This window comes from Podospora pseudocomata (assembly GCF_035222375.1).
Source record: "Podospora pseudocomata strain CBS 415.72m chromosome 2 map unlocalized CBS415.72m_2.2, whole genome shotgun sequence".
Classification (NCBI taxonomy): Eukaryota; Fungi; Ascomycota; class Sordariomycetes; order Sordariales; family Podosporaceae; genus Podospora; species Podospora pseudocomata.
Genome location: NW_026946366.1, coordinates 2,959,150 through 2,982,487, shown reverse-complemented (window position 1 = coordinate 2,982,487; position 23,338 = coordinate 2,959,150). Strand labels below are relative to the sequence as shown.

General features: G+C 52.2%; 9 protein-coding genes across 9 annotated transcripts; 4 read left to right on the top strand and 5 right to left on the bottom strand.

The window, feature by feature from the left end:
• Positions 1-632: 632 nt before the first annotated feature.
• QC762_0046240 (uncharacterized protein) lies at positions 633-1,248 on the top strand (the record flags this gene model as incomplete). The annotated part of the gene is made up of 3 exons (XM_062883424.1): positions 633-641; positions 803-908; positions 993-1,248. 3 exons carry the CDS (start codon positions 633-635, stop codon positions 1,214-1,216), a joined length of 339 nt encoding a protein of 112 aa, XP_062746449.1. The 3' UTR covers positions 1,217-1,248.
• QC762_213360 (uncharacterized protein) lies at positions 1,240-2,940 on the bottom strand. Its single transcript, XM_062888231.1, has 2 exons — positions 2,313-2,940; positions 1,240-2,258 (listed from the first exon to the last, which is right to left on the bottom strand). The coding sequence occupies exons 1-2, from the start codon at positions 2,514-2,516 to the stop codon at positions 1,428-1,430; spliced, it is 1,035 nt and encodes a 344-aa protein (XP_062746448.1). The 5' UTR covers positions 2,517-2,940; the 3' UTR covers positions 1,240-1,427.
• Positions 2,941-8,636: 5,696 nt separating this feature from the next.
• On the top strand, positions 8,637-10,724 carry QC762_213350 (uncharacterized protein). The gene is made up of 2 exons (XM_062888230.1): positions 8,637-9,388; positions 9,454-10,724. Exons 1-2 carry the CDS (start codon positions 9,289-9,291, stop codon positions 10,077-10,079), a joined length of 726 nt encoding a protein of 241 aa, XP_062746447.1. The 5' UTR covers positions 8,637-9,288; the 3' UTR covers positions 10,080-10,724.
• tmk2 (mitogen activated protein kinase 2) lies at positions 10,688-14,264 on the bottom strand. Its single transcript, XM_062888229.1, has 5 exons — positions 13,019-14,264; positions 12,810-12,942; positions 12,661-12,727; positions 12,273-12,587; positions 10,688-12,209 (listed from the first exon to the last, which is right to left on the bottom strand). Exons 1-5 carry the CDS (start codon positions 13,129-13,131, stop codon positions 11,596-11,598), a joined length of 1,242 nt encoding a protein of 413 aa, XP_062746446.1. The 5' UTR covers positions 13,132-14,264; the 3' UTR covers positions 10,688-11,595.
• A 468-nt stretch (positions 14,265-14,732) lies between these two features.
• On the bottom strand, positions 14,733-15,616 carry stp1 (Low molecular weight phosphotyrosine protein phosphatase). Its single transcript, XM_062888228.1, has 3 exons — positions 15,337-15,616; positions 15,171-15,262; positions 14,733-15,113 (listed from the first exon to the last, which is right to left on the bottom strand). Exons 1-3 carry the CDS (start codon positions 15,473-15,475, stop codon positions 14,853-14,855), a joined length of 492 nt encoding a protein of 163 aa, XP_062746445.1. The 5' UTR covers positions 15,476-15,616; the 3' UTR covers positions 14,733-14,852.
• Positions 15,617-17,041: 1,425 nt separating this feature from the next.
• QC762_0046190 (uncharacterized protein) lies at positions 17,042-18,077 on the bottom strand (the record flags this gene model as incomplete). The annotated part of the gene is made up of 3 exons (XM_062883423.1): positions 17,042-17,597; positions 17,661-17,765; positions 17,944-18,077. The coding sequence occupies 3 exons, from the start codon at positions 18,075-18,077 to the stop codon at positions 17,573-17,575; spliced, it is 264 nt and encodes an 87-aa protein (XP_062746444.1). The 3' UTR covers positions 17,042-17,572.
• Positions 17,890-19,206, top strand: QC762_0046180 (uncharacterized protein; the record flags this gene model as incomplete). Its single annotated transcript, XM_062883422.1, has 1 exon — positions 17,890-19,206. The coding sequence occupies one exon, from the start codon at positions 17,890-17,892 to the stop codon at positions 19,204-19,206; it is 1,317 nt and encodes a 438-aa protein (XP_062746443.1).
• A 607-nt stretch (positions 19,207-19,813) lies between these two features.
• Positions 19,814-21,070, bottom strand: QC762_213310 (uncharacterized protein; the record flags this gene model as incomplete). The annotated part of the gene is made up of 1 exon (XM_062888227.1): positions 19,814-21,070. The coding sequence occupies one exon, from the start codon at positions 21,068-21,070 to the stop codon at positions 19,814-19,816; it is 1,257 nt and encodes a 418-aa protein (XP_062746442.1).
• A 137-nt stretch (positions 21,071-21,207) lies between these two features.
• SCL1 (Proteasome subunit YC7alpha/Y8 (protease yscE subunit 7)) lies at positions 21,208-23,202 on the top strand. The gene is made up of 5 exons (XM_062888226.1): positions 21,208-21,774; positions 21,853-21,915; positions 22,077-22,171; positions 22,233-22,445; positions 22,518-23,202. Exons 1-5 carry the CDS (start codon positions 21,768-21,770, stop codon positions 22,902-22,904), a joined length of 765 nt encoding a protein of 254 aa, XP_062746441.1. The 5' UTR covers positions 21,208-21,767; the 3' UTR covers positions 22,905-23,202.
• The last annotated feature ends 136 nt before the right edge of the window (positions 23,203-23,338 follow it).

The window sequence follows — 23,338 nt, the reverse complement described above, 5'->3', positions numbered from 1 at the left end:
AGAAACGAGATGTGGAATCGGGAACCCACTCCCGTTGGAGAATGTGAAGGCGATGCCGGACGTTTGCCGAGGCATCTTGTCTCGGCGCCGTGACCGCATAATTGCATGTCGGGTCTGCATTCCAGCGACAACTTCTTGCTGTTGACAAAATTGAGGATCCCATATCAAAGCTGTGGAAATAGCTTTGAAAGTGTTGGTAAAACGAGTCAGGTTTTGTACATTGTAAATGTGGACTTTCAGTGTTGCTCTGGCCCCATGTGTTACCCCTTACTCGTCTGCGAGTCAACCCCCGGAGCCCCTGAAGCCCCTAAACGCGTAGACATAATAACCCTAACCCTCACTGCATTGAACCCACAAGTATGAGAGATAGTCTCGACATATCCGAAGAACATCAGATTAGGCACTCACTTCATCAACATCAGATGTTTATTGCCGTGTGTAGCTAGGCGCACGAAATTCATGTGTGGTCCGAAAGTCCACAGTGTGCCGTTGTACCCGATATGTGAGACTGCATATAATAACACTGTCCAGCAATGATAAGAGAGCCGCGATCCCCTACTTTCCCGTCAAGACACCAGGCTTTTTGCTTTTTGAAACAGAATATCGATGTCAAAAAACTCATCTAATTCGAAATGATCAAGGTGAGTTGCTAATCGTGGGCCGTTTGGGCCCCAGCACTCACCACCCTACCCCCACATCAGCTAACACCATATGGCTCTTTCTCTCCATTCTCGCCCATGTTTCAGCCCTACCAGTCATTGCCTCACCACTTGGTCACCAAATCCTAGTGACCACAGGCGAGATAAACACAACAACCTGGAGCTGCAGCGCTCATACGTATAACTCTTCGGATGTCTCCCGCGCCATTGCCTTGGGATACGCTCTGCTCCATGACCTTAGCTATGTCGGTACGTGGTTTTCGGGCTGTCTCGAATCTCTTCTTTTGACTATAGTACATGCAATTTATTTTTAGCTCAACCGCGTATATACAGGCTACTATCCCCACCAGTTCATGAACCTCGAGGCCTTCGACTTTGTCACAGAGCCTCCCTATTTCGAGTATCCCATCATGCCAGGTGACATATACACCTCTGGTCCTCCAGGGCCCGACCGCGTGATTTTCGATGACGACGGCGTGGTCGAGGGCTTGATCACCCACAATGGTGCGAGCAAAGATGGATTTGTGGCTTGCAAAGAAAAGACGATGTCAGCGTAACAATGTCAACATTGTTAGCTGAACCCCTGCCATAGAATAATGATGTATTTTAGCATCTCTTGCCACAGACATCAGCCGCTGCGAGCACCTGCTAGCGCGCTGTCTCTCAAATCTATACAATACCATCTCTGAACTCCCTACACAAAAATGGGTATCATGTCTCTTCCGCCTTCTAAGCATCCAAATACCACCCTTCCTAAATCTTTTATCCTTAACCAATAGGGAAGTTGCCAATAGCGCCATCCTCGCCACCATCAAACAAAAGATTCGTGCCGTCCAACGCCCCAAAGTGATTAGCATAATCAAGACCCTTTCTCCGCTCAGCCTCAACCTTCTTCCAGTCCCACTCGCCCTCAGCATCGATCTCTCCCAAGTCAACCAGGTCTCCGCAGTCATCCTCACCACCTCTCCAGCCACCTGGTCTCTCGGGCAACAAGCCACCAGCCTGGATCATGATCGAAGGGTGAATGGTGAAGCGCCCTAGCTTGAACACGTACTTGCTGATGGCAGTGGCGTGAATGTACTTGCTCCAATCCGGCTCCTCCACGGCCGACCCATCCTCGGCCTTTTGGATCTTGCTGCGTGTCGGACCCTTCCACCTGCCGTCCCAGCTGGTAGGCTTGACCTTGCCCTTGACAACAAAGTGCGTCACAATGTAAAGCCACTTGCGATCCCAGCTCACGATTCTGCTCCACATCTCGTAACCTTGCATAGGGCCAATCTCGCGGCGGAAAGAGCAAAAGACGGCTCCCAGGCCTATGCCAAAGCTCCCCTTAATCACCTTGCCATCCTTGTCCAGAACCAGCTTGTTTTTCTCGTTGTCGCCAATGATTGGCATGGATGGACCCAGCAGATGAGTGACCAGGTGGGAACGCGAAACGTCGACATCGGCAAAGTAGGTCGAGTTGGACTTGTGGAAGTTGTAGTCGGTTTCGAGGAGAGAGGTACGAGAGGAGGTAACGCTGTAGTGGAAGAGGGCGCGCTGAGGAAGAGTCTTTGGGCGGCGCGCGAAGTGGAAAATGAAGGAATGGAAGATCCGAACCTAGCGGCGCAAATGTCAGCTTGGTGTCACCAGGTAATATCACGAGATACATACCGTCCACCCAAGGGGCAAGCTCTTCCAGTTGAGACCCAAAAACAGCAGAAGTAGGATCCGACTTGTCCGACCAGGTCCCGTGAGGAACTCGGTCAAGATCGCCCTCCAGTCGAGGTAAGTTGCGCGGTGACCAGCATATACCAATCCCGCTGTGGCGGCCGGGATGAAGACGGGGAAAAAGAGAGAGAGCGTTCCGACAGCCATTTCGGTTTCTCCGTCACAAAATCACGCCTTCTTATGTTCCGTAGAAATTTCGTTCCTGGGGAATAGCGAAGAGAGCCGATATCGCAGCGCGCCGGCAAGAATGAAGACCAAGGCGATCGCCCAGACGAAGATGTATCGTCCGAAGCAGAAAAGAGTGTTGCTGCACTTGGAGGCAGCGAAAAAGACTGACTGGACTACGTCGACTGCCATTGCGGCCCACGGCAGCGCCGGGCAAGGGCTTTATATCATTGAACGGGGACTTTTTTTGTTGACGTTCTCGTACAGGGGTTCCAGGCCGAAAATACCGGAAAGGAGGTAGGGCCTTCCTGGCGACCGTTCAGTGACGTGTGGAGGTGTGGATTTTGATCGGATCGGGCTGCCTGATCTGTTCGTCGAGTGCGTGTCGCGTCCGAAGGCTTGGGACTGAAGGTGAGTTGATCGATAAGATATTCTCTGCAGCTGATAAGACAAACATGGGGCTTCTTTTCAGGGCATTGGCCAATCAGGCAGTCAGCATGAACCGAGGTTCGGTTTTTACACCATCCTTGCTACGGGTGTCGGACAGTTATTTGGCCCATTTCCGTTGGATTTCACCCAAAGTTCTAGACTTTCTGTTCATTTTCTATTGCGTCAACCAACAAGTTGTTGAGACAACTTGCATAATTTTCATTGTTCTTCGTGGCAAGGTGGGTTTACTTGAGTGTTGTTGGGGCAGAGGGGTTCGGGTTAATGGAGCTCTGGTTGCCGTGTAAGTCTCACTGGTGGGTCGCTGATCGTTCACTATAAACAACCCCTGAATGCCCCTGAATGGCTTCGAGCATTGAGTGACTACTAAGTGGTGTTTGGTAATGACTACTGCCTTACAGTCCTAGACTCAAAACCTCTTGACGCATGGCCTGAAGCCTCTAACTTAGGTAAGCTTTTCGCTGTGGTAATCTGTTCAGACGGATCACAGGGCAACGCCCCCGCGGGTGCCTCACCTGCCTGCACATAGCTCACCACTCCTCCATAGTCAGCCTAGGGAATACAAGAGACATTTCAAGTCCGGGGTTCTCAACTCTCCCCGCCAAGCTTTGGGCATGGGGGTACAGCTGGTCACGAAGAATAGCGATGTGTACATGGGGCAGAACACCATGTGAACAACCACGGGATTCGGCGCGACAACTTCAACGTAAACACATGCAAGTCTTGCTGTAAACAAGAGAGTCAACTACTTGTGGTGTTCGTCCACCTAAAATTCTCCCACTGTTGCTAGCGAAATATCTTTGGAGTTCTCTCTCGTGCTGCATCGGGTTACGAGAACAGCAGGCACATGACATGAAAGCCAAGATACATCACGCAAGGTCAGAGCATCTTGATAAGACACTCTCAATCTTTTGAGATAGACAAATGATGTTCGAGTAAATAACAGCCCTATCAACCGGCCTCGACTTTGCCGCGTGCCGCATGTCGCGAACTGCATCTCACATGAGTAAAAGTCGGCCAACAAAGAACCTCCCCAGGTACCGATATCCTATGAGGGAGCATACATATTGCAGGCCGTGATCATCTGTATGCCTGCCAGAGGGACCAAGCATGACGATCTTTCCCCAGAAGTTGATAGCCTTTCTCATCCACCCCAGAACATGGTTTAAGGATCAAATCTGCAGGACCCCCGCGCTCATCAGCACACGCCAACGCACTATACACCAGCTAGCCCATCCGGAAGTGTATGTGAATGATGCTGTTGGGGCGCCTAACCACACGATCGACCATACTTTCCTTGGTTCTTTAACATGTAGTCGCGTCTAGGCGGCTATCTGTATGGCTGGTTGGTTGTCAAGGACAACAATCCAGCCTTGAGGAGGATGTTGGAGCTATGTTGGACGAGAAGGCTTGCTGCCTTGGATAAAACTCGTAGCTGGCACAGCCCTGTTTACAGCGGCCACCAGAATGGACGACTGAGTATTCCCGCAATGTTAAAGAGGTCTTATCTGAGAGCTGCCTGCCCGTTGAGGGGCGGCTACTAGATGTTAACTCCCTCCTTCGAACGCTTTCACTCTTATGGACCCAGCTGAGAGAATTCAGTCTCATCCAGAACTTGCTGCCACCCTCCATCCCACAGCGGCGATGAAGAATCTCCAAAGAGGTGTCTCCCTCGCAGCCACCCACACCCACATCTACCAGATCCCATGAACGCTAAATACTTACATTGCAAACCACGAAACATGATGCACTGTGCCTCCTCACAAGCAACAATGGCAGACACATGCTGTGCTATCAATAAGGATGCCTGAACATCCACCGTCGACCCACCGTTTCCCCCATGCCCCCGGCTTCAAGTATCACAAGTATCTGGTACAACCGCTACTTGATCCTTCCCTCAAGCCTCAGATGCGTCTTATGCTACGAACGGCAGGATCAATGACCCCAAGAACTACCTATCAAGCTACCGCATCCAGCTGTAAGGGCTACTGCTTGATTCGGCTCCGTAGTCGTGTGATCAGTGTCTGGCTATTGCGATTCACACGGCCACTTCTACAGAGGTCAAGAGACAGTGAAGAGGATGGTTTTCTTCTGTTCTGCACTGCCTCCAAGGCAAAGAGTCTGGAATATAGGTAGGGAAAGCAGCATATCAGCGACGTGGCCACCAATAGCTCCTATTATCAGTAGGTAGGCAAACTGCATCGGGCCCAACACCCACCAAACCAAAAGTTCACCCAGTGCCATCCAGGATGCAGGAGCTCAATGTCATGTAAGCATCAACACCGGGCTCATGGTGAGTAACACAGGATACAGGCCCCAATGGGGAGAGCTCCTCACAGCATATCTGTATAGAACCTTCAATATCGACAGGGAGATAAAGAAAAGGAAGATGGCGGGCCGGCGCGAGGGTCGGCTAATCCTCTCCTCAGAAACACGATAGACGAGGCACCGCGCCAACAGACCAATTAAGAGTCTCCTCTGCCGCTGTAATACATGTTGGCTATCGATTCCTCGACGCTAGCAACTTGCGAAGCAGTGAGGTGTAAAGTGTCACCAAGAAAAAAGAAACTGGTCACCCTCACCGCCGGATGCGAAGGATCCGTAGCTGCAAAGAAAACATTGTCACATGCAGGAAGCGATACCTGGAGCAACTTGGACGCCTACGATGGAAGGGCAGAAGAAGCAGAGATGCCCAGTTTTCCCCATCAAGAATTCCATATCGCGGTTCTGTGGTAAAGCTCCCCGTTTTGGCGATGGGTTGGTGCCAACAGAAATCGGACGACTACTGCGCGCTTCTAAGCGCCTGCAATGCAGCCAATATCTCCGCCATTGGTCAGACTTGCGCCACTAGCGAAAGTTGTGTAATCCTGCAATGCTTGGAATATTGACTGATCGCATTCGCATCTGCACTGCGGTAGTATTTGTAAATGTTTTTCGATTGGATGCGATATAAGCAAGTTCATCTGCGTGTGTTGTGGTGGTGTGGCGATTAGTTAGTCGGCTGGCATCTGGTTGCACCACTTTTGTAGGAAGCCTACAAGGAGAGTGACGGCGAGCATCTGAGCGGTGCCTGTATGTGCTGGATCCTCGCAACCAGCTAGCGAATAGGAGAATGGCTGGTCGAAGTCCGAGAGAACGGCCATGACCACATGGAGACATCCAAGAGGCGAGTGAGAAGCCTGTTCTGGAAAGCCGCACCGTGGGGTTGCGGCACAGTACTGTATTCTCTTCCCCTCTGAAGAATTGAGACGAGAGGTCAGTGCACTTGTAACCGAGAACTGGTTATTCATCAATGTGACTGTGGCCTCTCGGTGAAGGGTTGGAAGTTACTCGGGCTTTCCTGCGATGGATGAAGAAGCATGTTGAGGTAAGGAGCAGGTGGTAGGCACATCGCAGAGAGCTGTTTCAGAGAACTCGTGTTTGCAGGCGAGCTAACAATGATGTCTTCTGGATGTTGAACTGCGCCCCCAGCCCGAAGTTCTAGACGCAGCGGGGGGTTTATCAAGAGTGATCCGTCGGCGACTTTACCCCTTGATGTCAGTGCGTAAACAATCAGGAGATTGAAACAAGAAACTTTACTCACAGACTTGAAACGAAACAAAATCGCTCACGTGCAGAAGGAAACATCTCTGCAGACATGCAAAACATTACCGACAGAGTCTGTGTAAAAAGAGGGTGTTGAGGATCCGAGGTTGGATATGGCGAGAATTGACTTTGAGAGTTGTGGCTTCAAAACGCGAGAGATACAACCCCCGGTGAGTTGGAGAGAGGCACAAAGACAGAACTTTGTATCGATAGCATTGCTTCTGGCCATGGCTTCATTTCCACGGTGTCGAGAGTCTCTGCTGCGTGCGATAGCACTCTTGAATTTAGAATTGACAATCATATATTTGCGGCTGATGATAAAGCTGTCGAGCCTTGTGCGGTTTTGTGGTGTCCGTATGGACATCCTGTGCCACTGTTGCAGCTCCCCTAGCTGCAGCCGCAGGGTCCCAGTTGGTCGGAGAAAGGGGTTGCTTGCTTCTTGAGCCTGGTCGCCCTGCGCCGCCCCTCACGAAGAAACTCACGCCGCAACCACCCCACGGCTCCGGGGGATTTTGACAACCAGATTGTTGAGCTCTGCCGATGGTCTACCTACTTGCAGGCTGTTGGTGAGCCCAAAGCCGCGTGTGTGTATACGATTAGTTATTCAGTGGTCAGCCATGAGAGGGTGCGTCAGACGACATCCTCTGAGATGCATTTCGGTGCGTGAGATCAGATTTGAGCATGTCCGTTCCGGCTTCCGTCCTAAAATTGGGATTAGTTTCTTGGTTTTCTGAATGAGATCTCAAGAGCAGAACCCGAAGCCCAAGAAAACCACGACGAAGACCAGTCACAGATCGGATCGGCGGAAGAATACTCGTGGAATTCAGAAGATGCAAACCTGGTCGACGCTGTTGTTCCGCAAGCGGGGCGTGGGGCCGTGCCATCGTGCAGCTGCAAGTCTGCGGGGTGCGTTGCCGAAGGGGAAGATCATATCTTTGAGACAGTGACACAGAATATGCCTCCCCAGTGTGCTGGTCAAAATGTTTCAGAAACCGGCGAGTGTCTTGGGCTCTGATGCAGCACGAAGACGAAAACAGAAATCTGGAAGTGAGGGGTGACATGAGATGGTTTCTTTGGTGATGATCTGAACAAGCTCAAAGCTAACTCCTCCTGTCAGCAGCACGGACCAGCAGCAAGGACGACATCCCCAGTACACAGATCAGTTCTGTCTCACCAACGCAAGTGACCAACTCCTCCTGCCTCCCCAAAGCACACCTCATTCATGAATATCAAGAGAGCTTTCTCCGGCTACCCATAAGCTCAGGGTTAGGGTGAGCCTTTCTTTGGTTGTAGGATGTCGTGTTGGATGATGATCGATCTGGGCAAGTGGCAGGGTTACAGCGGGAAGACGATTCGACCATGCCATACAAGGTTAAACCACGTCGTTGCCAAGAGCCAAGCCAACGAGTTAGCCGCGCAGCTTTCGATGGTCGGGTCGCTTGTGCAATCCCGCAGTCGCACTCTCACTCCCACTTCTTCGCTCGTCAGGCATCATGGACTTATGTATGTCTCGGTAGCCACGTCCACGAAAAAGATATGGATTGGCCATGATCATCAAGCCTTCCGGCCGGGAGAGAATGATTCTCCCGGGTGGTATCAATGGCGCAGCTGTCATCAGGTTTTTGCTTGAACCTCCGTTGACATTTTAGAGGCTTGCTGCCGCCTGGCATGTCCCCAGACCACTCATTTCACCTGCAACGGGCGTCCAAACCAGCTTCTGCTGAATGAGGCCCGTTGTCAAGGCCAAGCGCCTGTACCATAACAGTCTGGCGGGAGATGGAAATAGCCCCGCCTTCTTTATCAGAGTCTGTTAATCAATACAAGGTACTCGGGCGGTTGAAGAGTCTGGGGAAACTTAGGAAGTCAAAGCGGCAATAATGGCAGGCCGAATGGACAGAATATCCAAGCCGCGAGTTACCTTACCTAGGTAGTAGGCCTTTCTCCGTAGGTTGCAGTATTGATCTCAAAGAGGACGACACCATTTCGTGCGCGACTGACCCCTGTCGAGGTTGGTACCTTAATAAACGGTGGGACGCCGCCTGCCGCCGCACAAGCTTCCACACCCTTGCCGACGGGGCACTCGTTCCTACCTTCCCAGCCGACTGAGGTACCAAAGATGGCGCCCGGTACGTACCTCCGTGCCGCCTGTACTTTCCCGCACCCCTGTCCTACACTGCACGCTCTTTCCCTTCTGTTTCTCTCTTGTCCTAGGCAGGTGGGTGACTTTCCTACATGGGACTTGCCGTACAAGCGATGGATGGATGGGGGATGGGGGGAGGAGGCAGGAGTTCCCCCATGAGGTGAGGTAGGTACAAAACACAAACCAGCCCTGCAGAAACTCTCTGACCTCTTTTTCTCTTTATCCCACGCCTTCCTCCTGCTTGACTGCTACCCTGGCTCTCTACCAACCTCACCTTCCCTGCCTCGACCGTGCCTTCCGGGTCAGCACAGCATCCAAAGTCCCCCTTCGACTCAGCACCGAACAGCCTTGTGGGGGAGTTTCCGATATTCGAACACCCAGCTAGAGCAAAAAATAAAAGAGCTTCGTATCCCGCCTCTTCGACACACCACAATCATCATCTCTTTCCCATCTCCTTTTCTGTTTCTTTTCCCGGTCCGGTTCAGTCGTCTAATACTTTTCTATCTTACTGGACTCGATTCATTTCAACGACATATTCTGCTCCGGAAGCATCAAAGCCCTAGTTTCATATCCACAAACAAAATGGTGTCAGTCAAGTCGATACTTCTTGCCGCGATGGCCACAGTGGCATATGCTGCCCCATGCCAACCGGCATTTGTGCCAACTCTTCCCAAGACTGGAGGTAAGTACCACAGAACCTGGATCGAAATGACAGAGAAAGGGATCCGGGAGGCTAACTAGAAACAGGTGCCCGAGAACTCCCCTCACCACCACCGAGCTTCACCCTCAAGAAGATTGCTGTCGGCCATGGTATCCAAAATTACACATGCGTCGACACCACCTCTGCCCCTAAGGCCGATGGTGCCGTTGCTATTCTCTACGACGTAACAAAGTACGCCCCAGGAACGCCAAAGACCGGCATTGCCAAAGCACTCTGGGATAGGATCCCCTCTGCGCTTCTCCTCAAGCCTCTGACTCTCAACAAGCTCGCGGGAACCAAGTATGGTGCTCATGCCACAGCGCCATTCCCCAAGGAGGAGGACCTGAAGCTGCTCGGTTTTCCCATCGCTGAGTATCTTGGCCATCACTACTTCGACATCAGCAGCACCCCGATGTTCGACCTCAACCGGGTCGGGCTCAAGGCCAGTGTGACAAAGTTGGATAATGTGGATGCCCCTGCCAACGCTGACAAGGGCCCTCTCAAGACTGGAGCCGTGGCCTGGCTCCAGCTTGGAGACAGCGGGAAGGGCCTCTCGAGTGGGATCACCCAGGTTTACCGTGTCATCACAGCCGGTGGCGTGGGGCAAAAGTGCGATGTTGCTGGTGTCGGTGTGCACAGCGTTCCTTACACCACCTTTTACTGGTTCTTCTAAGCTGTTTCTCGATAATTCCGTGTGTTGAATGAAATTGGACATCTTGGAAGGATCTGAACCGCCCAAATTTGGATCTTGGTGGTGGGGGGAGAAGGAGCGTGGGTTAGACGGGATGGATGGAAGCCGAGTGAGCTTCCATCCTTTGCCGTGTTTTCTCCCGGCTTGGGTGTGTTGGTTGGTTCTCTCCCCAACGACCATACCTCAACCCGTGCCGCTCTCCCAAAATACCTGTCTAACCAGTCCTACCACACCACCATACATACACACTCACAAAACAACATCACAAATACAAACTACCAGCGCCATGACGATACATACACCTCATCTCATCTAACATACACCACTACCACCAACACCACCACCACACTTTGCAAGTTCTCATTCACTCATTTAATACTTTGCATATTGCACATTTTTCAACAATATTTCCGGGCGGTTGTTTTTCTTTCTCATGGGTATACCCTTTGCAAAATGGATGGTTTTGGTTCCTCTTTTTTCTTTGGTGAATTACTCGGTGGGCGGACAGGCGATGACTGAAGGGGAGGATGGTTAGGGTACTATATATAGAGATGGAAAAGACCTTGCTGTTCAAGACAAAAAGGCAAGGTCAAATATTTAATTCAGGCTCTTTGGGGATTTTATTACCATGACTTGGTGCTTCTGTGATTTGATGTTTGCGTGTTGATGTGTTACTGAAATGGATGGGAGTCGTGACAATGTGCTACCTCGCACAAATCTGGTTTTGTTTGCTTGTAGACGGTCCAGATGTTAGACGATGACGACTGCTTCATCCCAACAACATTGTTCAGGTTCCCAATGGCCACACAAGACTTTTGTCTCGAGGCAGGGCACACATTCTCATCAGTCAACCCTCTATAGTGCTTTATTAAGCCCTCTTCATTTTAAAATGAGAAACTATAACTCCAGCTCGCTCGCTGGTCCTGTCTTGTTCTGTAGGTATTCAAGAACCCTCCCCCCCCTCTTCCGTCTTCCATCCAACATACGGCGATCAAAACAAAAAGATAACTAAAACAAAGAATCCGCGCTATCACATGAATCGCTTAGCTTGTCGAGATAAACATGTCCGCTTCCTTGGACAGAGTTATCGAGTAGAGCCACCGCGGTAGCTCACCTTCTCATACCGAGTATAAGATCTGACCACTGCTTCCAAATGATGACACCCTTGCGCTTTTCTGCACCCACATTTGATCATGAGCGTTTCAACAGCCTTGCGATGCTGCTTATAGGCCCTCCACTTCTCCTTTTCCCACGCCCTCTCTCGCACCAGGTGGTCAGGGACAGGGAGCTCTGCCTTGTGCTTAGCAGGGGCCTGTATCCTCGTTCCATCATAATGAAAGGTCGGCATGTCTTTCGACTCCAGTATCCTTTCATGTATGTCCGTTACCATATCAGTCGGATGCAGTACCACCCACGGGTCACCATCATTGGCAAGATCAAAGGGCGGTATAACCACCCAACCCTCGCCCTCGGTGCTTAAAACATCAGAGACAGCCTCCTATCTGCCTCCGAGCTCAGCCTCGAGACCCTGCATTTGGTTACCGTACTCCATCGGTCTTGGGTCCTCGGCCGTCCACTGCTGGCCGGGCCCACCTGCAGGAATGGGGACGTTTGATGGCGCCTGTTGGATGTTACCGGCAGAGCCCGCCTGGCCAGGGACAGTGCGGACTTGGGCTCTGAAGTTGACAACCTCGCTGAGGATCATCTTGCGCATTTCATTAACATCATCGATGACCTCGAAGTCAAAGTTGAAAGTGGTTGGGCAGTCGGGCTCGTCACTAGCGTCGTGCCAGATGGCAAGATAGGGGTGTTCGAGGGCCTCCTCGACACTGATGCGGCGAGAGGGGTCGAAAGCAAGCATACGGTCCAAGAGGTCGAGAGCGTCCGGGTTGGCATTAGGGAAGAGCGAAGGGAATGACTTCTTGGCCATGAAAGGAAGATTCCGCACGTATTCCTGGGCCCTAGGGGAACCGATGCGAGACAAAGTTTCCTCATTAGGGGTACCAAGAATGTGGAGAATTTGGTTCAGCTGGTCGACGTAATCGCGACCCTTGAAAAAGGGGCGACCGCCAAGGAGCTCAGCGAGAATGCAGCCGACAGACCATACGTCAACTATGAGAAGCCGTGACGTCAGCTCACCCGTTGTACAGACATAGGACAAAGGGGCAAACCTACTAGCTTTGGTGTAATTCTGGAAGCTCAACATGATTTCGGGCGCGCGGTACCATCTCGTCGCGACATACTCAGTCATGTACCCGGCATTTTCCTCGGGATCAACCGAGAAGCCACGCGCCAGACCGAAATCGCAAATCTTCAGTTCGCAGTCGGCGTTGACAAGCAAGTTTCCTGGCTTGAGATCGCGATGGAGAACGTTGGCTGAGTGAATGTATTTCAGACCGCAGAGGATTTGGTAAATGAAAGATTGGAAATGGGCGTCGGTAAGAGGCTGGCCGGAACGAATGATGGCAGCAAGATCGCACTCCATCAACTCTGCGGGTCACAAACTGTGTCAGCGCATCGTCTCGAGACAAAGGGGACAGACAATAGTGTGGTGGCAACATACCCTCATAAAGATATGTCTCGTTGAAGCTGTCGGGTCTGGGAATATCCATATCATACAAGCAGGTGATCTGTGTCATGAAAAGGAGGATGTGTCAGTCTTCTAGCGTTCTGCGTGGAGTATGTGTGGACTTGTGCGTATGCCGGGCTTACATTTCGGTGACCCCTGAAGTGCTGCAGGAGCTTGATCTCGCGCAGGGCGCGCTTGGCCAAAATCTTCTTGCTGAACACATTGGTGACCTTCTTGATGGCAACGCCCTCGTTGGTCTGGTTGTTCACCGCGGCACTAGAATGGGAGAGGACAGCAATGGTCAGTTTGGCTGTTGGGCGTAGAAAATGAGGGGCAATATGAATGGCCATACCAGACAATGCCGTATGCGCCCTGACCAAGCTCCTTGGTCACGGTGTATCTTTCATCGACGATGAAGTCCTGGTTGAACACCTTGAACACCTTACGGCCCTGGAGATCGCCCATGATGGATATTTATGCCTGAACGGTCTGGGGAGATGCTGGCGGGAAAGGCGATGGAGCTCAACGATGCGGGGAGGGACCCAAAAAAAAAAGGAGGGGCAGGTAAGCAGCTATCGATAGGCACGGACAAAGCCAGTCAGGCAACACACAAAAGACGGGAGGCCGAGTGTGGGACGGGATGGGAAGGAAGCAGTGGGAGAGCAAGTTTCGAGCTGAGGAACGACAGTTGGCGACGGAAAGGGGCCGAACCGGGGAGGTCAGGTAGGTAGCGGGGCAGAGGGATCCAAGGGACCAAGAGTGGAGGAGGGGGTAGAAGGGTAGAAAGAGGAGGCAGCCCAGAAACGTTTGGCTTCGAAGCCCGATGTGAGTCTGGTATTTAAGGCGTCCGCAACCGTCCTTTGATGGAGAAAGGAGAAATGCAAGGCAGCGCCGCAGCGAACAAGATGGAGGGGCTGAGATGCGACCCTGGCTTGCAAGCTCGGCTGCCGGTTGGCGTGACAAATGACAAGGGATGCTTGGTGAAGAGCACAAAAATGGGGCCGGCGGGGTTCTGGGGCCTCGAATCCCCACAATCACCCGTCGGCGGCCGCTGCTTTCCAGACACTGACACACTGGGCATGTCTCTCTCCAGCCAAAGTGCTGTGGAGAGATACATACTTTGAGCAGCCCCTGTCAGGAAGTCCAGGCGCTAATCAAGCTGACTTGCAGTGTGCTTCAGTACGCGCGCGCGAGAAACCTCGCCTCTCGCATGAATCCAAGCAGAAGAAGTTCTCATCCAGAATGGGTCTGTTTGTCAGATGGAAGTGGGTAGAGGGAGATGAAGAAATGGGGTTTCAAAAGCCGCCTGAAGCGCTCAAGGTTGCCTGCTTCTTGTTCGTCGACATCATGAAATGACGGTGGTGTCTAGGGTTCTTCGCAACTGGTCCAAACCGACAGCTCCAAGCCTTGTTGGTTTGCTCGTATCGTCGGTCCTCGCCGAATAGCAGTGCTCAGACTAATCCGGCCGAGAGGGGTACGGCGTACTATCTGTTGGGAAGATCACCACCTCTTTCAACCCGACCGAGCTGCGTCAACGACGCTGCTGCTGCTGAGCTTGATCTCTTCACAGTGGACAACTACCGAGGTAGTATGCTTCCAATTTGAATCCTTCCAACGTTTCTCAGGGGCCAGTCTCATCCAGAACCACTCTGCCGGGCGGCCTGCCGGTCGTGGGCCACTGAAATTGGTCGTAGGGCTGACGTACCTCTCAAAATGGCATGGTGTAGGGTGCCAGATGGCACCATTCCGGATTGATGCAGTGCCCAAGAGTTGAAGGCGATTCCCGAAGACCTCGCTTCAAGCTTTGTCTGGTCATATTACGAGATAATGAGGCGATCAGCAAGACATCCTTTTGAATCTCGAAGCATGCGAGAATGGATCAGAATATGTATAAGTAGATCTGTTGCCCTGCTCTGCAAATCACTGGAAGGGCAAGACTAGCAGGACCTTCAGCCCCCCATCCGAAGTATCGATTTTCCAGGACCGACATGACGAACACACCAGTACGTGAAGTGAATGCAGGAACATAGATGGAAGTTGCAGCGTGGTAGCGCATGGGGTTGAGACGAGGAGGACACAACGTCAATAAGCAACAATCCAAGAATGGTATCATTTGTCTATCCATGGGCGAAAACACGACACCACGACACTTGGCTCGACAGCAAAGAACCGATCAAAGCTAGGGCTTAGTTAACGTCAGGGAAGACTTCCTTGAGGAAATTGGTCGAGAAACGGGTCGCCTGTTCATACGCCTTCTCGAAACCTTGCTGCCCACCATAGTAGGGGTCACTGATCACCTCGGCCTTGCCGGTTCCCGAGTACTCTCCGAAAAGCATCACTTTGGCCTTGCTATTCGATTTGCGTTGCTGGATACGTTGGAGGTCGGAGAGGTTGGCACGGTCCATGGCGAAGATGTAATCAAACTTGTCGAAATCAGACGCATTCACCTTCAACAGCGATTAGAAACGATGCCCGAGCCCGCCGATCGATAGACCAAGCCTTACCTTGCGTGCCGCATGCACATAGTCAGTGATACCATGAGATTCGAGGGTGGACATGGTGCGGTTATCTGGTCCTTCACCAATGTGGTACCCACCTGGTCAAAGAAAGATAGTGTGGTTAGGGTTGCTGGAGACGACACAGAGGGCGACATCATCGAGAGAGACATACCCGTTCCGCAAGAATCAATATCGGCAACCAGATCCTTGTACGGCTCCTTCTTTGCCAGGGCTTGGAAGACGCCTTCAGCCATGGTCGATCTACAGATGTTGCCCAGGCAAACGAAAAGGACCGAAATCTTCTCAGCCATGTTTGCAATAGCGATGACGATAACCGATGGAGAGATACACGAAACTACCAAATGAGTGACTAGGCTAGAGACCTATATGGAAATGCTCAGGTGGAAGGAAAGATATTGGTGGAAAGATATTGTTGAGGTCTACCAAGGAGGTTCCAAAAATACTACCCCGCTACAACGACACGGTCAGCGGCAAACTGATAAGCTGCGATAAGGGATATCAATGTCATGGGTTAGGGTTCATGGTGCAAGGGCACGACGGGACGCAACTGTTGCTTCATTGTGGACTTGGCATCGCTAAGCCATGAAGAAGAGTATCAAAAGGATTGCTTGAGTGTATGTTCATACAGATAGAAGATGCTGAGAATCTTTTACTTCAATAACACCATGCTATGGACAGTATGCTGGTCGTGTCCAATAAGAATGTCTCTGGACAATACTTGCATACCTTATATATATGGTAGTAGGTATAGATCAAACTGCCTAGTTGCACCAAGAGCAGCATACGTTTTGCTGGAACAAAGAGGCAATTCAAAAACCAGATCATCCATTGTATCCCCTCCTTCTTCCGCATTCGCAATATGACGCAAGAGCCGCTAAGCTGTCTTGTGGACTACAGCATAGAGTGGATTGTCACTTTTTATTTCCATTCTCCGATAGACACCACTAACCATCGGAGCCGGGCCGGCAGTCTGGGGCTGGTCTGGGCAGCCGTTGCAACGCCAAAGTTCAACGGTCCAGGTTCCTTCCATTCGTCTGGCTGTAAAGTGCAAACTTCCAAAACCAAGATCTTGAGCGTCACCGTACCTAGTAGAGCACATCGATGGAGGACAGGCAGCAGATGGTTGCGTCAGGGCCATCAACGTGATTGATGGTAAGATCCCCAGTGCCTCAGATCAGAGCAAATTCCAACCGATCCAGTCAACCGGAACAGATCTCGGCGTTAGGGAGAAAGGGGCCGAGCGATCGGAGCCCGGAGAGAAAAGGGTTCAGAAAACGGAACAGGCTGCCACCGACATCATTCGGGGCTATTCCCCGCGCCGACCGCTCGGCAAAATCCCCTTGCCTTATCCAACCCTGATCTTATAAGACGCCTCGGCAGCGTCCACCAAGTTACAGAAAAAATGCCCAAAAGAGAAGGCTAGGAAGTCTGGCGGTGAAATACGGATGGGCGGCACACATAACGAGGTCAGTTATAGAGAACAAGAGAATAAAAAGAATGTATAGGATGGCTTGGGCAAATCACGCAAGCTCGCGCAACCACTTGCCAAAGAGGACCCCCATGCACGCCACCCGTAGAAAGCATATGCTAAACACGCGTGCAGACGCGGGCCAAATCAACCTAGGTTGGAGAGCCCCGCCATCCCACCACGTCCGTTGATTCATCAGCAGCAAAAGCCTTGAAGCAATTTATCTCAACCGTGACAGTGGGTATCCAAGCATCCATCCCCTCCCCCCCAATCCACCCACCTGAATCCATCTCAATGCATCTGATAATGGGCCGCTACCACACACACCTGCCGCACAAAGGCAGAGAGAACTGCGGCTAGCGCTGCTGGGGTATTTTTGATCTGATTTCCCTGGTTCGTTTGCCCATCAGGGTAAGTTCCCGATCTTGGAGGGATACCAAACCCTGAAGATCGCTACACTTTGCCTCCCCTCGGGGTCCAACCCAAGAACGAACTCGTTAGGTTGTCCCTTGACATCAAACGGCTCCATTTTTGGAGGGAAAATAGGGCCCCGGGAATGATAGGATCACAAATACCTACTGAGGCTTTGCGTTGCGCCGTCATAACCATGCCCTCCTCCCTCTAACTGATAATTTTTCTTTTCTCCCACCTTGACCTTTTCTCTTCCGTTCTTGGTCTACACAGCACCTGTCTCTTCTTACACACCTGTCTCTTCTTACACACCTGCGAGAACGACGTCGTATTCAAGGGACCAACATCAAAGTACCCCTCCACCAAATCCCCACCATTCACATACAGATCAAGACTTCGGGGCGATTATAATACCGCGGATAGAACGGATCAGACGGACATCGTCAGCAATTCGGTCGATAGATTGACCGACTCTCTCACCTTCTTTCAGAACAAGAAGTTCATCTCTTTACCGCTCCTTCGTTACACTCAAGCTTTACCTTTTGGTCAAAGTTGTGCCAGTGGCAAACTTGATCCTTTCGAAGGGGTGCCCTTACCGGTACTTCCCAGACCCGTGGAAACCCGAGTTCAATTCTCCACCCCAGGCATTCGGTGAGTCGTGGCCCACGAGCGACTCGCGCCGATTCGAAAGAAAAACAGTTCTAGAAGGAATTGAAACAGTGGGAACAAAAAAACAGAGGCAAAAGAAGGGAGGAATTGTCTAGCAGGAGAGGGAGTTTTGCAAGTGCGCTCGTTGTAGGACGGAAGAAGAAACACTGCGGCAAAATGGTTGAACAGCGCCAGCACGGGCGCACTCCCGTCCACAACAGCGAGGTCTACCTCCTCCGCCAGATGCCTCCGACCTTCTCAACCATCCCCCCACTGTCCCCTCCGTCCCCCATCACACCCGCCGAGGACGATGACTTTTGCAATGGCATGCCGATCGAGGCCCTCTCCCTCTCCCAGCCGGCCATTGCCGTCGCCGACGAGAAGCTCGCAGTCGAAGAGCGTCTCTCCAACGCCGTCCACGTCCTCTCCACCGAGACCACTGCCCTGCAGAACCTGACGGCGCTCTACTCCACCGACCGTCTCGCCCGCGAAGGCTTCAACCGCGCCGTTGAGGCCATCACCCGCCGCAACCACCCCAAATACCCCCACCACCAACACCACTCTCACAGCCGAGGAGCGACAGACGGCAAGATAGTAGTAATAGGCGTCGGCAAGTCAGGGCACATCGCCAAGAAGCTCGTCGCAACCTTCAACTCGCTCGCCATCCAAGCCGTTTTTCTCCACCCCACCGAGGCCCTCCACGGCGATCTGGGCCAGATCGGCCCCCGCGACACCTTCTTGCTGATCACCTTCTCCGGCAAAACCCCCGAGCTCCTGACGCTTCTCCCCCACCTCGACAAGTCACTTCCTCTTATCCTCTTAACGTCTCACACCCGCCCGGAAACATGCGAGCTGATCAAGCACCGCCCCGATACCATCCTTCTTCCCGCACCGATCCACGAGCCAGAGACAAAGTCCTTTGGCGTGTCGGCACCAACAACCTCCACGACGGTGGCGCTGACGGTAGGGGATGCGCTCGCAATCGTCGCCAGCAGGGAGCTACACCCCAGCGTAGCGAGCGTGTTTGCCAAAAATCACCCCGGCGGCGCGATCGGGGCTGCACTGAGGAAGCCAAGCTTGAGTGAAAAGAGCGCGAGGGAACTGGCGGTGCGAATGGAGATGATTCCGCTCCTGGATACCCCCCCAGAAAAGACCGCTACGGGTGCGGATGTGCTCAGGGCGGGCTATGCCTCGCCTTCGGGGTGGGTGAGGTTGCAGACCGGGGATGTTATCTCCCCCAGGCGGATCAGGAAGCTGGATTCGGCGGATCTGGTGACCGGGTTGGAGGAGCTGAAGGGGTGGCTGGTGACGAGCAAGAAGGAGTTAGTGCCTGTTGCTGCCGACTCGAGCGTGGAAAAGGCGGCCGAGTGGGTGCTGGGGATGAGGGTTGCGCTTGGGGATGGGCAGTATGAGGATAATGCGATTGTCGCTGTTATGGATCGGGGAGAGTGTGTTGGACTTCTTGAGGTGGGGAGTCTGATGGAGGAGGCATGATTTTTTTTCTTTTTCTGTTCTGGCTTCCAGTCAATGTGAGCTGGTCAAGGCAACGATGTTTATGAGTTTATCTTCCTTTGGATACAAGAGAGGGGAGCGGCTGCATTTATGGATCATGTGAGCACATCGGTTGGTGATCAGGGGTTGGCGTGACCCAAGGACAGAGCTAGAGCGGATTGGGAGGTATTTTGGTATTTATGCGCAGCATTAGGTAGGCTCTCTGCTTTTATGATTTTCGATTTTTGTAGCAAGGCGTTGCGGGACCATCGTACATTTGTTTCAATCTTCTTGTCATGGCCGAGAAAGAGGAGTAGGTAGAAGTGGCGGGTGGCATCGTCTTGAACATCAAGTACAGGATAACTCTGTACAGCGCAAACATCATTGGGTGGCAGCGACTCTCTTTTTATTTGTGGTATTCTATTTTACTGTTACATGAGACACCCTGTGACATTAGAAATTCAACTCTCATTGATCTACCATATCCGAGTGCTGAATTAGCTTGAGTAACTGTCCGCCATGCTGTGAAGCACATTTATGATGTACATGATGACCAGATCGTAACAAAATTTGACCCATCCGGCTAGTAACCTCTAAACAAGACAGACGCTCAGTCCGAATCACTCTCACTACTCTCGCTACTTTCGCTGCTGTCAGAATCGCTCCCATCATCTGCTTCCTCTTCATCATCAGACTCATCCTCTGATGAAGACTCGGAGGAGGACGAGCTGCTGCTACTCGTTTCCTCATCCTCCTTACCATTCGGCGCATCCGCCATGTTCTCATCTTCGTCATCGTCATCGTCGTCAGAGCTATCACTTTCCGACTCGGACGAGCTGCTGCTCTCATCATCGCTGATATTGCGTACTTTTCTCAGTCTGCGCTTCTTGGCAGGCTGTTGTGAATCATCGTCACTGCGTGTTCTCTTGTCTGCGACTGCGTTCTCCTGTCCTGACGATGACGAAGAGGAAGAAGTGATAGTTGACGCAGCGGCTGTCGATGTTGTGGTGCTCTCCTCACTGTCCGACGCTAATTCTACGGCCACGATCTCAGCGCGGATGCGCCTCAGCGCTCGCTGCTTGACCAGAGGGTCCACGGTTCTGATGACATATTGTACCTCCTCTAATGGGCGCTTGCCATTGGCATTGGTGCCAGTACACTGACGTTGCTTTTGATGCTGTTGCAGGTCCTCAAGAAATCGCGAGATAACCTCCTCGTACTCTGTCTGCTTGGTGGCCTTGTCCTTGGTGTCGGCAGGGAAAGCGCTGACACCCTGCTCCATATCTTTCTTCTTGATCTCCACCGCCGTCTCTCGTAACCTCGTCCGCACGCCTCCCTTGAGGTCGCTGATATATTGGTAGAAAATTGGAATATCGGCTGAAGGGATCTTGTCGCCGTCAAAGAGATACTTAATGAGCAATGTCTGGTGGTTCTTGTTGAACTTCCACGAGTCGCGCGCAGTGTGCCACTGGCGAAGGTAATCGAGGGATGGTTCAAGGTTCGTCTCGGGTTTGGCAACAGGTTGCGCTGGCTTCTTGGCCTTCTTTTTCTTTGCCTTCTTCTTTGCTGGTTCGACGGATGTCTTCTTGGTGTCCGCTGTGAAGGACACAGATTTTCTTTGTGATCCAGGAGTTTGTTCGTCGGCTCGGAACCTCTTGTTGGGAGTTTGCGCATACGAAATGCTGTTATAGCTGTTGGCCGGCGACTGATATAGTGGTTGCTTTCTCTTGAGCGCGCTCACAGGGCTGCTGTTTACTTGCGAAGCGGAATTGGCATTGGGGCCGGTTGAGCTCAGGACAGGGCTCTCGTCGGATGCTCCCTTGAGCTTGAGGCCCAATCGCTTCCAGGCCGGGACACGAGCGGACATGTTGGCCAGCAAAGAAGAAGCAGGCAAACAGGTGTCGACCGAGGTGAAGAAAAAAAAGCCCTGGACCGAGACAGACGACGTAGGACGGACAGGGGCGCGGGTTCCCACAGAAACGGCAAAAGTGCAAATTGAGCCGAGTAGCGCTGTTTTCAACGAGACCCAAGAGTTTCCGAATGCAAGAAATATTGGGGCCGTTTGGCGATGTCGTGAGTTCTATTGGGTGTTTGTGTCGATGCTGCCAGTTGAATGAGAAACAGCCTGCAGCAAATTTCTGTTCCGCCAGTGCTTATCAGCGCCCAATACAGGGGTCTTGCGCCCGATAACAGAGCAGAAGTTAAGAATGTGGGGCAACCCCACTACCATTGAAGCTTGGGCCCCAGCCATGACGCTTAAGCCAAGATCTGCTTTCTAATTAATGCCTAACTTTCAAGGCAGGCAGACCGCCCGTAACAGCTGGCTGTCAGCCTTCTCCAGGCAAGCAGAGCAACGCGTCGATCGACAGCTGGAGCTTCCCTGCCAGGCCAACCGCAACGACGAACGAAGCTCCTTGCCGCCTGCTCAACACCAACACCACCACCACCACCAAAACAACCACCATTGCCCGATCTTTTGACATTGCGCATCTACCGATTCGTCCTCCTCCCCATCCGCTCATACAATCCTTCAATAAAGCTTTCATCAGCTCACATCGGTCAAGATGGCGGGTACGTCGATTACCAGCTGCGACGCTGTCGGGCGAGCTTCGAGCTCCACTTTGGTCCTGGCTAACACTTGATGCGCAGGCAACGCTGGTTACGACCGACACATTACCATTTTCTCCGACCAAGGAAGACTGTACCAAGTTGGTATGTACAAGTGCCATAGCCGAGAGGGAGGGGCAAGGGGAGAAGAGGGCAGTAGACGAGGAGGAACCAAGGAGAGGAAGCTGTCGAAGACTTGAGAGAATCGGAAATGGGGACTGGTTGCGTCTGAGTAGGAGAGAGACTGACAAAGGGATGTCCTGCAGAATATGCCTTCAAGGCCATCACAGCCGCCAACATCATGTCCATTGGCGTCAGGGGCAAGGACTGCGCTGTTGTCCTGTCCCAGAAGAAGGTTCCAGTACGTCAGAAGCAACCGATATTCTGCTGCCTAGCCGGTCAGCTCTAACAGCGTGGTGCAGGACAAGCTCATCGACCCTTCTTCCGTCACACACATCTTCCAGATCTCGCCCTCGGTTGGTTGCGTCATGACCGGCTCCATCGCAGATGCGCGAGCGTTCTCCCAGCGTGCCCAGTCAGAAGCGGCCGAGTTCAGATACAAGTTTGGCTATGAGATGCCATGCGATGCTCTGGCCAAGAGACTTGCCAATATCAGTCAAGTGTACACTCAACGGGTATGACGACGGGAAATATTGACTTGCCTTGGCAGGGGAATATTGGAATATCGAAGCTGACATCCTTGCTAGGCATACATGCGCCCATATGGTCTCGCTGTGACGCTGATCTCCCTCGATTCCGAGTTTGGGCCGCAGTTATTCAAGTGCGACCCCGCCGGTTACTATATCGGTTACAAGGGCACAGCTGCGGGTCCCAAGCAGCAGGAGGCGCTCAATCATCTCGAGAAGAAGCTCAAGAACCGGGATTATGCGGACGGTGATTGGAAAGAGGTTGTTGAACTTGCAATCACAACACTGAGCACGGTCCTCAGCATGGACTTCAAGAAGACCGAGATTGAGATTGGTATTGTGGGAGGGCCACGCCCAGACGGCAAGGAAGGCACATACCCTGGGTTCAGGACACTTACAGAGGACGAGATCGACGACAGATTACAGGCTATCGCCGAGAAGGACTGAGGTGATGGAGAGAAAATACTACCTCGGGGGAAAGTGGGTGTAGTGCCGCGGCCGACCAGGCAGGATGCCAGGTGCTGATTCGCTGTGGGCTCTTGGAAGGTCAGGCTGAGGGAATGAGGGAGTGGGGGAGTAGACAAGAAAATCAGGTATGATATGGTGAGGTTTTTGGACCCCCTATATCCACATCCCGCGCGTTGTTTTGTGCTACGGTTCATTCACTCGTGCCATAGAATCTATCATATGCAGCATGCAGGAAAGAGCGTCCAAAATAGACCGGTCCAAGATTCAACCATGTCACAATGGGCGTAGCCTCGTAGCCGTGTGCCCTGTGTCGTATCCAGTGTGGCTTACCGTTTGAAGGCTGAAGACGTTCCTCGTTGTGGGTGCGTGCTGCGGTGTGAAACAGCCAGATATCTACCCACTAGCTTCGTGCC